At 39.4% G+C, this 14,130-nt stretch overlaps 1 protein-coding gene across 2 annotated transcripts in view; it reads right to left on the bottom strand.

The window, feature by feature from the left end:
* Nucleotides 1-9,725: 9,725 nt before the first annotated feature.
* Nucleotides 9,726-14,130, bottom strand: part of DNER (delta/notch like EGF repeat containing) — a 302,825-nt gene continuing 298,420 nt past the window's right edge. For both annotated transcript variants that reach the window (XM_014835920.3, XM_070489533.1), the window contains one exon: nt 9,726-10,737. In XM_014835920.3, coding sequence (XP_014691406.3) covers nt 10,626-10,737 — 112 coding nt within the window. In that variant the 3' untranslated portion in view covers nt 9,726-10,625. The remainder of the gene's footprint in view (nt 10,738-14,130) is intronic.

Genomic DNA, 14,130 nt, shown 5'->3' with positions numbered 1-14,130 from the left:
ATTCCCTGAGTTCAGAGCTGAAGCCCTTGTGAGACTTCTTAAGGTGAGTCAAAATAACGTGTTTATGTGGTAAGCAAGCAGAGTTTCGTAAAGTAATCTCTCTTGAAGCCAGATTCTGGTCTCTCTACATACCACCCCTTGTCTTCTGTGCACATAGCTGACCTCAGATGGCCCAAGGAGACAAGGGCCCATTAGGAACAATAATGAGTTACCATTTATTGAGTGTGTACAATGTTCCCGGGTATGTGCTGCTCATCCTTCCAGCTACATGAACCCATCTTCCGCTTCTTAATAACACTGGTGTCTCACTGACCTTGGGAAAGTCATCTTCTAGTCTTCTGGGGCCTCAGTTGGCTCGTCTGTAGAGTGAGGGTTGAACAGAGTAATTTCCAAACACACTTCACCTCTCAACCACAGGAAGCCTGAGTCAGTATGAAAAGCTTGGCTGTCTCTCTGAAAGTGCCTTCATATCCACCGCCCATCTCATATAGCCCAGGGTCAATGGCCTAGAGCAACCCAGTAGAGGAACTGAGAGGACAACAGCAAAGGCCTGACATCCACCTGCCCCAGGGAAAGCCTCACTCCCAAGCACAAAGCTCAGAGCCAACTCTTTTTCTTTACCTTCTGAACTGAGACTCAGAAGGGAACTTTCCTGCATCCATTACTGTTACGAGATACAGACACACCATCTTTGATGAAGCTCATGATATCCAAGATTGGTGAGCAATTCCTGGCTGATCTGCTGTCATGGCACTTCTCTTCTTCCCTCACAAAGCAAACTTGAAAAGCCGTAAGGAAAGTGCCTACTGGCACATAAATATTTGTTAATTGGGTGAATTAATTAAGGTCTAATGAATTAGTGATGAGTGGATGGATGGATGGGTGGTTGGATAGATAAGTGGATAGATGGATGGGTGGGTATGAATGGATGGATGGATGGGTGAGTGAATGGATGGATGGATGGGTGGGTGGGAGGATGGATGGATGGATGGAAGGATGGATAACTGGATAAATGGATGGATGGATGGGTCGATGGTGGTTTTGAGCAAGAGTCTGGTTCTATGTCTTAAAACTGATTCCATGCCTTACAAACTGTGAGACTTCGGAAAGCTATTTAAACGCCCTAGGACTGAGTTTCTCTACCTTAAAAATGGCAGTAATAAAAGTTCCTACCTCACTGGATTGTTGTGAGGAGTAAAGGAGGTATAATTTGTACAAACTGATCAGCACTTTGACCAGTTATTTTTATTGGAATCCTAAGTGCAAGTCATCTTATTACAAAGAAAATCTTGAATCATTCTAGATTATGAAAAAGCAAGACATTTACAGAATTCAATACTTTAGAATTAGTAGCTCTTTGTCGGCTCCACATCCCTAGACCCATCCTGAAACACCAGTGTGTCATGAGGAGGTGTTTGAGAACACTACCTATTCAACACACCATGGGTGCTCATGAAGATTTGTAGTATAAATGGATGGAATGAATTGAATGAGTGAGAGAATGAATGGACAGATGAAAAAATGAAAAGCAGTGAGAGATTGTCTAGTTCAAAGGTTCTCAACCAGTGGTGATTTTGTTCCCCAAGGTATATTTGACAATATCTAGACACATTTTTGGTTGTCACAACTGGGAGGTGCTACTGGCATCTAGTGAGTAGAGGTCAGGGATGCTGCTAAACACTCTACAACACATAGGACAGCCCACAACAAAGAATAATCCAGAAATCCAGACCAAAATATGAATAGTACAGAGCTGAAGAAACCCTAGTCTAATTCATTGGTTTTAAAAATCTGCTCCTCCGTAGCAAGTCTGTCTCTGTGTGTGTGTGTGTGTGTGTGTGTGTGTGTGTGTGTGTGTGTGTGTTTTGGTGTAGGTCTGCCTAAAATTCAGCTTGATCTAAGGACCACTTTGTATGTTTATTACACACTTTATGTCCTGAAGGGATTTACATTCATCATCCGGCAAGGAAGATCACGCTGTAACGAGTTAAACTGAAATTCCCCATGAAAGTCACATTTCTGAAAGAGTGCAAGAATTGTTTGGCTCCAATATAACGAAACCACAATATCAGAATTTCAAATTGTTCAGGGGCCTTTTGACTTGGGAAAGCAGGAAATCGCCTTATTAAAAGATAATTTGGCCATGGAATATTTTCCACGTGGACTAGTTTAATAATAAAAGAATTTCAATTTTGGGAACATCTTCTTTAGCAATTTAGAGATTTTCAAAGAAGCCAACAGAAAGATGACAACAATTGGTTGTCTGTCAGTCTCTACTGCCACACAGCAGTCTGGGAATGTATCTTTGGGTTAAATTTTAATCTCTGGATTAGAAATTTTAATAACTAGCATGGAAATTCATCTGAGCAAAGCCCACATTACGAAATCATGGAGCTTCTGATTCAATCCAGAAGCTGAGATTTCTAAGGCGCTCATTGAATTTCATTTCTGCTTGAATCCCGCATGGTTACCCTCCCTCACCAGCACATGACCTCCACTTTCTTCATGTCCTGCCACAAAACCACCATGCCCCCAACCCTAGAAGACTTCTGGTCCCTGCCTACCTCTCCATCTTCAATCCACTGACTCTCCATCTTGCACTTTTTTAAAAAAATTATTTTTAATAAATAAATTTTATTTTAATTTATTGGTCTTATTGGCTTATAACATGTGTAAATTTCAGGTGTCCATTATTCTATTTTAGTTTCTGTACAGACTGCATTGTGTTCACCACCAATAGTCTAGTGTTTATCTATCACCATACATATGTGCCCTTTTGTCTTCCCCCACCCCTTTTCCCTCTGGTAACCACCAATCTGTTCGCCTCGTCTATGTGTTTGTTTGTTTATCTTCCACATACAAGTGAAATTATACGGTATTTGTTTTTCTCTGTCTGACTTATTTTGCTTAGCTTAATACCCTCAAGGTCCATCCGTGTTGTCACAAATGGCACGGTTTTGTCTTTTTTATGGCTGAGTAGTACTCCATTGTATATATATACCACATCTTCTTTACGCTTTCATCTATTGATGGGCACTTGGGTTGCTTCTTCTTGCACTGTTTTAGTGATCTTATTGTTTTTAAAACATTATTGACTTTCCAAAATTTATGTACAGTAAACTGCACAGATCTTAAGTATATAGTCTGATGATTTTCAACAAATGGATACTCTTTTGTTATTATCACTCAAATCAAGATGGACTGTCTCCATTTCCCAGAAGTATCCTTCTGACCCCTTTCTAGTCAATCCTCCCACCTTCTGCACCCAGGGACAGCCGCTGTTTGGATTTCTAGCACCATAAATTGGTTTTGCCCAATCTCATGTAAACAGAATCACGAATGATGTCCTCTGCTGTGTCTGAATTTTCGGCTCAACATCTAAGTGTGAGAGTCAGATGTGTTGCTGCATATTTCTGTACCTCTCTCCTTTTTATTTTTTAGTGGTTTTCTATTGTATTGGGAACTATTATGAATAAAGTTACGATACACATTCTCACACAGGACTTTTTTGAACACAAGATTTTGTTGCTCTTGGGCATTTACCTGAGAGTGGAATTGCTGGGTCAGAGAGTAGTGCATGCTTAGCCTGACCTTGCAGGTGAACGCTCCAGACTGACTCAGTTTTCTTAGTTCTTCAGACGTGTTCACTCTCACTCTTTGAGACTTCACATACCTCCCCCTCCCTTCACCTGGGTAATTTCTACCCAGCCTGTAGGTCCTGACTTAGATGTTACGTATGAAGGAAACTGTCCAGCACTTGCCTCACACATGCTGAATGCTCCACTAACACCTGTTGGATAGAAGGGTGAATTGAGGGATGGGGAGATGAAGAATCTTGGGGATAGATTAGCTAGTCCAGTGGTTTTCAAACTGTCCTCTATGGGACTTTCATGGCTCCTCCCATCCCCTCAGAGATTACTGGGGTGAGGGGGGAGGGTATGTGGGGCCAAATGAGCTGGGGACCAGGGCCCCTTGACTAGTCAGATCATTTTGTTTATTTTAATCTGATTTACATATCACACTTCCAAATAATGTTTCATTGGAAGACAATATACTTAAAAAAATAACTTTTAAAATCATTGATCTAGTCCTAGGCTCCCAAATTCAAATATCCTCAGGGCCCCGGAAGGTAATCTAACACGTAGGAAGGTGTTTTTGCATATAAAATACAGACAGACAGTCTTCATTTCCACAAGGAACCATGCTATCTCATTTTCCTTGAAACACACAGCTCACAGAGTGTCACACTCATTTAACTATTTTGATGGCATGGCTAGACAAAAATGTTTATCCACACAAAGAAAGTAAAGCAAAACCAAAACAAAAATAGCTGGGCAAATAAAATTATAAGTGGTAATTAACATTCATTTTTAGTGTCACTGAGACATTAGGGACTGGTGGGGATTTTGCCCATCTATCTAAAAGGAGCAGCTTCATTTCACTTTCAGCTACCTGCTGCCATATGGTAATATGGACAGTGTGGCCACATCTTCTGAGTTGTCAAGATAAACCAGAACATTGATTTGTGTGAGTGTGTGTGTGTGTGTGTGAGAGAGAGAGAAAGAGAGAGAGAGAGGGAGAGATTCTAATTATTTTCAAATTTTGGTTTACACACACAGTATAGGACAAACAAAAACACATTTGTGTATCATATTTGGCCTGAAAGTCAAGCCATAACCTCTGAAGCTAGTCCAACTGCTCAATATCAAAAAAAGCACAGGTCCAGAGAGGTGAAATGGCTTGCCCAGCTCTGTCAGCTTATTAGAGAAAGAGCCAAGATAAAAATCTAGGTTTGCAAACTCCTGGTCTAATAATTCTTCACCTTTCCCACCCACTCTAGTCACTCCTTTATCTATCTATAAACATATATCTTTATCTTATCTGTAGCTGTACAGGACATTTTAATGGCTGCCTAGTACCACTCTGTCCTCCTCCATCATAACTGCACTTCATTTTGTTCCAGTGCTTCTCCCATCCGCAGCCCTCTCTGTGTGTCCTGTATTCCCAAGGGTGATGACCCTTTTCCCAGCTCCAGGATAATCCTATGCCCATCAACAGTGATCGTTTCAGGAATCAAGGCCTTCACTAGTGCGTGTGTGGTATTCAGCTGGCCATAAGTGATAATTCCAAAGGGTGCACATGACCCAATTTGGGCCAATGACAGTTGAGTGGATGTTTGGGAGATGCTAAAAAAGAAATCCCCTCACTCTTAAGAGGGAGCCTCTGAGTCAAGATATCCTCTAGATGTCCTAGCATTCACTCATTCAACAAATACTTCTTAAGCAGCTATTATGTGCTAAGCATTCTTGCACACACTGGCAATACAAAACATGGAACTCAAGTCATAGTAGGAAAAACAGAAAATAAACAATTGGCAAAATAACTCAATGGCATGTCATATGGTGCCAAGTATGATGAAAAACATTAATGCAAGATAAGAAGAAACAGGGTAAAGTAGAGTTGGGTGAGTGGGTATACATTTATTTAGGGCAGGCAGAGTATGTGAAGACAGAAACCATGATGGCCATTCTGCCATCACAAGAGAAGCAGCCTGATGATGAAGCCAACACACAGAGGAGGACAAGACCAAGGGAACTGCAAAAAATGGAGCCAGAACTCCTGGATGAAGCTGATCCTGAAGCTAATATTGCTTCTAGACTACCAGGTACAAGATTTCCTTATGATTTAAGTCAGTGTGTGTGTTGGGTTGTGTCTTACCTGCAGTCACAGGCATCTCAACAGTTACATTAGACGAAATGACATGTGGAGAATTTAACTTTCTTGGGAGCATTCACCAGAAAGGCCTTTCAAGAAGAGATTGGTATTTGGTTGGAAACATCTTTGATGTGCATTTGAGATAGAGGTGAATTCCTAAGGATCCTGCGGATGAGAACAATTGCTGGGCATGAAACAAAAGAAGGGATGAGTTTTCTCATGAAAAAAATATTAGAAAAATCCCAATAGAGGGACTCTTTACAAAATACTTGGTCAGTACACCTCAAAACTGTCAAAGTTATCAAAAATAAGGAAAGTCTGAGCAATTGTCACAGCCGACTGTTTCCCAAGGATACATGGTGGCTAAATGCCATGCAGGGATCCTGAGACAGAAAAAGTACATTAGGTAAAAGATACGAAAATCTGAATTAAGTGTGGACTTTGGTTAATAACAATAGATCGATAATTGTCACAAATGTGCTATACTAATGTAAGACATTAATAATAAGAAAAACTGGATGTGGGCTATATGGAAACTCTCTGTATTGTCTTCACAACTTTATTTTAAATCAAAATCTATTCTCAGTTTAAAAGCTTATGAAAAATTAAAACACAGAGACGACCACTGTTAGCTTGCCGGTACACAAAAACAAGCTTTGGGCATATTTGGCCCTTGGGCCATAGTTTACCAAGCCCTGCTCTAAATGAGCCCCTTTCATCCTCATTTTGTAGCTGAAGAAACTGAGGTTGAAGAGTAATTCAAATCATATCAGAGTTAATTGGACCCTGTTATGAACAATTTCAAAGTCTGTGCCCTTTCTATTGTAGCAAATTTCCCTTGTTCAAAACCATTTCATGACTCTCCATGGACTCTAAGAAAATGCTCAACTCCACAGGCTGATGACCCAAGCTGTCCACAGTGGGACTCTCACTGGCCTCTCTATCGCCCTCTTTTCTCTCCCATAAAACCCCTGAGTCCGATCTCTCAAGAGAATTACTGGGAACACAATCCATTCCACATTGCCATAAGACTCTGAGTTGTTAACACATATATAACACAACTCCAAAAGCAACTGTGGTGCAAGTGATGGAATACCCATTAAAAATGGCTTAAACAAGAAAGACATTTACCTACCCCAGCACTGTCCAACAGAACTTTCTGTGATGATGAAAATGCTCTTGAATTGTGTTGTCCAATATGGTAGGCACTTGGTACAAATGGTTATTGAGCAGCTGAAATGTGTCCAGTGCAATTGAGGAGCTGAATTTTAATGTTATTAAACTCTAATTAATTAAAGCTTAAATTTAATTAGTCACATATGGCTAGTGGCTACCATCTTGGACGTGCAAAATTAACAAAAATTCCTAAGCAGGCAGTTCAAGGTTGGTTTAAAAGCTCAATTTCAGACCTCTATCTTACATTATACAAAAAATCAACTCAAAATCAATTAAATACTTAAACGTCAGACCTGAAAGTGTAAAAGTCCTTGAAGAAAACTTAGTGGGTAAGCTCCTTGACGTCAGCCTTAGCAATGGTTTTTTTGGATTTGACACCAAAAGCAAAAGTAAACAAGTGGGACTACATCAAACTAAAAAACTTCTGCAAGGCAAAGGAAAGCATCAACAAAATGAAAAAGCAACCTATGAGGTGGAAGAAAATATCTGCAAACCACATATTTGATAAGGGGTTAATATCAAAAAAACACAAGGAACTCATATAACACAATAGCAAAAAACCCCAAATAACCCGATTTTAAATATTGGCAAAGGACCTAAACAGACATTTTTCCAAAGAAGACACACAAATGGCCAACAGGTTCATGATAAGGTACCTAACATCACTATTCATCAGAGAAATGCAAATCAAAACCACAATGTGATACCACCTCATACCTGTTAGAATGGCTATTATTAAAAAGACAGTGATAACAAGTGCTGGGAGGATGCAGAGCAAAGGGAACACTTTTATACTTTTCGTGGGAATGTAAATTGGTGCAGCCACTATGGAAAACAGTGGAGGTTCCTCAGGAAATTAAAAATAGAATGAGCGGGGGCTGGCCCCGTGGCCGAGCGGTTAAGTTCGCACGCTCCGCTGCAGGTGGCCCAGTGTTTCGTTGGTTTGAATCCTGGGCATGTACATGGCACTGCTCATCAAACCATGCTGAGGCAGCGTCCCACACGCCACAACTAGAAGGACCCACAACGAAGAATATACAGCTATGTACCGGGGGGCTTTGGGGAGAAAAAGGAAAAAAATAAAATCTTAAAAAAAAAAAAAAAAAAGAATGAGCGTACGATCCAGCAATCTCGCTTCTGGGTATATATCCAAAGGAAATGAAATCACTATCTCAAAGAGATATCTATGCTCCCATGTTCACAGTAGCATTATTCACAATAGGCAAGGTGAGGAAACAATCTAAGTGTCCATCAACGGATGAATGGATAAAGAAAATGTGATGTGTATATATATACATATTTATAATGGAATATTATTCAGCTACAAGAAAGAAGGAAATCCTGCCATTTGTGACAACATAGAAGGACCCTGAGGGCATTACGCCAAGTGAAATGAGCCAGACAAAGACAAATACTGCATGGTATCACTTACATGTGGAATCTAAAAAAGAAAAAGAAGAAAAAGTCAAACTCATAGAAATAGTAGAAAAGTGGTTGCCAGAGGCTGGGGAAATAGGGAGAGGTTGGTAAAAGGTACGAACTTTCACTTATAAGATGAATAAGGTCTGAGGAGCTAATGGATAATAGGGTGACAACAGTTGATAACGCTGTATTATATAATTGAAATTTGCTAAAAGAGAAGGATTTAAATGTTCTCACCAAAAAAAAAAAAAGTAAATATGAATGTGTTAGTTAACTCAATAGGGGGAATCCTTTCACAAAGCATATGAATATCAAATCATCACGTTGTACACCTTAAATATCTTATAATTTTATTTGTCAATTATACTTCAATAGAACTGGAAAAAATAAGATACTGTTTTAAGAGCCTCCCACCACCAAAAAAAAAAGCTCAATTTCATCACTAAGCACCAGCCTCTTTGCTTCTTTTTTCCATTGCCATGCTCAGAATCGGGCAAAGCTCCCCTTCATGGCTGAGAGAGGTTTGCAGCTATTATAAAAAAGCACACACAGGCAGGAAGCAACAGGCAACAAGGAGTCCAGGCTCAGTTCTCTCTCTTATCCAGAGGAAAAGAATTTTAGGAAGTCGCAGGAGATTTCCTTGAAGGTCCCACTGACCAACATTGAGCCACGTGCTCACCCTAAAAGGAAAGGAAGCTAGGAAAGCTGACATGTGGCATTTTCACTTCCAAAGTGAACTGAAAGAAGTGGAGAGGAATGGCTTTCATGGAGGCAAATAACAGTGTCTGCCAGGGTTGTCACGAGTGGTTACTTAAAATGTTATACTTACTTAATATGAATCTTTCTTACTTTTGTTTAATTTGTCCCTATAAGTAAACTGTATAATCCTTTATCAATAAAACGTGACTTAAATTTATTTGTACCTAAAAAGTTTTTTTTTAACTTGACCCATGACATTGAGAAAAGAACCAGTTCAGACTCCCTGTCACCCTTCAGTTCTTGAAGAAAATCATAGCCAGATCAAACTGTTCACAAAATTACAGCCTCATGAAATGAAGAAGCAGGAGCCACTACAGCAGGGTCAGGGCTGGTGGCCCAAGGCCAGCAGATGCAAGTCCAGTTGTGCAAAGTGGAGACTTTGGTATATATGTCAAGGAAGCCAGAGCTCCACTGTTCAAACCACTTGGAAATAACTTTGCTGTGTGTGCCATTTCCTTGAAAGAATGAAGAGCTCTGAACAAAACTACAAAATGAGCTGGACCATTTCTAGATGGTAGGGAAGCCTCCGGCAGCCACAGAAATGTACTCCTTGGAATACTTAAAATATAAAAAACAGTGGGATTGTCTGTTTGACAAGCAATATCAAATCCAAAACGTTTTATATCATTTTAAAAGAACGAGAGACAAGTGCATCCTTGACTTGGCAACATTTATTCAATATTCTTTGAAATTAGCAAGAATCAGAAGAAGCACATATCAATCAAACACAGCCACAAAAATGTCCTGGGTATAAATAAAGATGCACTGTGAGAAATACTTAGTCCCAAAGGAATCAGTACTTGCGTACATTTACTACCTTTTAGCAACAAACAACTCCAACGTAAATTCAATTTACTCACAATATAAAAACCTTGACATTTTAAGGAAAATATAGATTCAGTTGATTGTAATTTGCCTCCCTAGGCCCTTTCAATATGTATGTTTTCAAGGCCCAGTTTGACAAGTGTTACGAAAATGACAAAAACTCAAAAGAATGTTTCCACGAGGTTCAACGAAACAGGGCAGAAATAAGTTACTTACCCATGCACAGAATAAGGCAAAGGCTAATTTCATTCGGGTTAGGAATAATAAAGGTAACTAGTTTCTTTTTCACAAAACAAACATTTCAGACTTCTTTTTAAGTAACGGGTATACTGTATTATGGGTCATACTCTACACGTATTTCCTAACTCTACTCAGAAAGCCGGCACTCACACATCAAATAGAAACTTCCCCTCTATTAGATTTATTCTGTAACAACCACAGAAACTAATCTGGGTCTCGTGATAGTGTCTACCAGGAAAACAGCACACGCTAGTCGAAGCGTACAGTTTAGAGAGCTGAAAGTACATTAAAACGTAGTCTACGGATTTCATAAATTCCGTTTTTAAAATATTTTTTCCAAACTAAAAGCTGCAGAAAATTAGTTCTTAAATATTCTACTGAAAACTCTTGAGCAGCTAACATTTTAAATTTCTTAAGCTTTTAATTTTCTTAAAAATATTTAAATGAGTGGTGTATCCCATCTTTTTGAAAAATAATCCAAAAAAAGATTACAAATCTTTTGTTTTAATCAGTGTGACCAAGGGTTTGTCGTCGGGGCTGTAATCCTCATAAGCGATGGGAGTCACATCATACATCGCAGGCCGGGATTTCTTTCCAAATCTGAAATCACAGTGAGACAGAATTCTGGTTAGATAAATACTGGATATCAAGCCCCCTTAAAGGCAAGTGGTACGAATAACTTATATGCAAGAATCAAATGGAACTATAAAAATACTCTCAAAAAATATCCTCTCTAGCAAGTACAGAAATTTAAGACTTTCTGATATTAACATTGAACGAGGATAAATATTAGTCTTCTGTGCAGGATGCAAAAGATGGATTTCACAAAGCGTAGAGTCCAAATTAATGTTGAAGCTTGTGGGTTAAATCTTGGCAAAGCAATCGGGCGTGACAGCTCCACAATAGGTCTTAAGAAAACGTGTATCGATTTGTCTTTTTCTTCTGAGATGCAGAACTACTTGGAGAGGCAAGTTTATTTGACATCCACTCTAGTGACTGGAATACAGAATGCCAGGGTGGTCTTCCCTGGACTGTGGACAGACAGCCTCTCCTGTGGGACTTTCAGAAGGGCTGTGAAGGCTCAGAGGTCATCTGAGGTCCCAACACGAGGAGAATGGCAGAGGGAGAAAAAGACTTCAAACTACGAGGTGTTTGTCCACAAACTGTGCCAGCACACACCATTCTATTCCACTCACCTATGACTCCTCAATCCCCACATACACACACAAGCCATTGTTTATTCTCTGAGCACAAAGCCATTGTCCCAACAGATTTGTATGTATCAAAACCCCCTTGAGAGCAGCACTGACACCCAGAAGCCAGAGGTGTTAAAATTCAATTTCAAGACTTCCTGCCAAATGAGTGTTAAGATGGCGATTATTAAAATAAAGCCAATTCAACTTCTGGGTGGTCTCCTCCGATTCAGGACCTTGCTTTCCCTGAAGCCCTGGAATTCAATACGATTTAAACAATCTTCCACACTAACCCACCGCCCCTCCTCCCTCTTTATTGACGACATTTTTTAACTGTTTCAAGTCAAACAGGGTTCATTAAAAAAGAAATCTTAAGAGGTTGCTAAGATGGGCCCCCCAGGACATCAAGCGGCTTATTTCCAGGACCTCCGGCCCACCTCCTCTCCATTCTTATTTCCTTCTTTCATATCTTGGAAAATCTGTCTTCTCACGTACAGAGATGAGAAGTAGAATCGAGTGGGAAATGAGAAAACTGCCTTCTTCATAAGATCTTGTGCTTTTAAACATTCATCCATCTTTTTTAATTCATCCAATTCACTCAAGATTTCCTGCCCTTCAGGAGCACAAAGACACACACCATTTCAGATGGGCAACCAGGCAAAATGCAGAGATGAAGAGCTAAAGCATTAGGACACCAAGAAACCCACTGTTATTCCAGCAATATAAAAAGCCTTCAATAAAATCATGTCTAAAGTGTGAAGCCTTACTAGAGGTGTGGGATTGTGTGTGCATAAATGCAGTCGGACCCCAGCCTCTGGTCTGTTTATCTAAAGTGAGTGAGGCCTGAAACACAACAAGAGGAAAAGGCACAATGGTGTAAAAGCCAACTGGGTCTTACACTGCCTCTCAAGCCTGCAACTTTCAGAGGCTACTTTAAGGTGCAAATATTTTGACAATCTATTTCTCATAAAATAGCTAGATGGATTGGTACAGCACATTAACAAAATGAGGAACAAAAGTCACATGATCATCTCAACAGATGCAGAGAAAGCATTTGAGAAGATACAGCATCCATTTACGATAAAAACCCTGAATTTGGGTATACAAGGAAAACACCTCAACATAATAAAGGCCATATATGGCAAACCCACACCTAATATCATTCTCAATGGAGAAGAACTGAAAGCTATCCCTCTAAGAATAGGAACCAGACCATTATCTTACACCACACACAAAAATTAACTCAAAATGGATTAAAGACTTGAATGTAAGGCTTGAAACCATGAAACTTCTAGAAGAAAACACAGGCAGTGTGCTCTTCAACCTCAGTCGTAGCAGTATATTTTCAAGTACCATGTCTGACCAGGCAAGGGAAACATGGAAAAAGTAAACAAATGGGACTACATCAAACTAAAAAGCTTCTGCATAGCAAAGGAAACCATCAACAAAATGAAAAACAACCTAACAATTGGGAGAAGATATTTGCAAACCATCTATCTGATAAGGGATTAATATCCAAAATATATTAAAGAACTCATACATCTCAACAAAAAAAACCTAACAACCCAGTTAAAAAATGGGCAAAAGATCTGAACAGACATTTCTCCAGAGAAGATATACAGATGGCCACAAGGTACATTAAAAGATGTTCAACATCACTAATTATCAGGGAAATGAAAATCAAAACTACAATGAGCTATTACCTCATGTATGACAGAATGGCTCTAATTAACAAGACAGGAAGCAACAAGTGTTAGAGAGGATGTGGAGAAAAGGAAACTCTCATATACTGCTGCTGGGAGTGTAAACTGGTGCAGCCACTATGGAAAACAGTATGGAGATTCCTCAAAAAATTAAGAATGGAACTACCATACGATCCAGCTATTCCACTGCTGGGTATTTATCCAAAGAGCATGAAAATGTAAATGCATAAAGATACATACACCCTATATTCAATTATTCACAATTGCCAAGACTTGGAAGCAACCCAGGTGCCCATCAAGGGATGAATGGATAAAGAAGATGTGGTATATATACACAATGGAATACTACTCAGCCATAAGAAATGATGAAATTTGGCCATTTGTGACAACATGGATGGACCCTGAGGGTATCATGCTAAGTGAAATAAATCAGAGGGAGAAAATCAAAGACCATATGATCTCACTCATAAATAGAAGATAAAAAAAAAAAAACCCCACATAGAGATAGAGATTGAATTGGTGGCTACCAGAAGGGAAGGGAGGAGGGGCGAGGGTGAAAGAGGTGATTAGGCCCATGTGTGTGGTGATAGATTGTAATTAATCTTTGGGTGGTGAACATGATGTAATCTACAGAGAAATCAAAATATAATGATGTATACCTGCAATTTATATAATGTTATAAACCAATGTTATCACAATTAAAAAAAATAGATGCATTTGTAACAAATTTCCACTAATAAAATTAATTTAATTAACTTTAAAAATTGGGCAATCCCAGTGAAAAGTTCTCAGTATCCTAACATGGCAGCCATGGGACAGTTTCCTGTGGGAACTTTGACAGGAGGGTCAGCCAATCATATATAGTCAATCACAATCAATTGGTTGGCTGAGAAGACGAATCTAAGCATCTTACTAGGTTGAATATGTTTCAAATATTCATTTCATTTGTTATCTGATTTCATAGTTTGAAGAAGAATTTGTTTCCTCAAAATCTAGAAAGTTAAGGTGCCAGCTTGGTGGCATAGTGGTTAAGTTTGTGTGCTCCACTTTGGTGGCCCAGGGTTCACAGGTTCGGATCCCGGGTACAGACCTAGTAC

This window comes from Equus asinus, chromosome 19 (assembly GCF_041296235.1).
Source record: "Equus asinus isolate D_3611 breed Donkey chromosome 19, EquAss-T2T_v2, whole genome shotgun sequence".
In the NCBI taxonomy this organism is placed as follows: Eukaryota; Metazoa; Chordata; class Mammalia; order Perissodactyla; family Equidae; genus Equus; species Equus asinus.
Note: the sequence above shows the minus strand (reverse complement) of the source record. Positions and strands in the feature narration are given on the sequence as shown.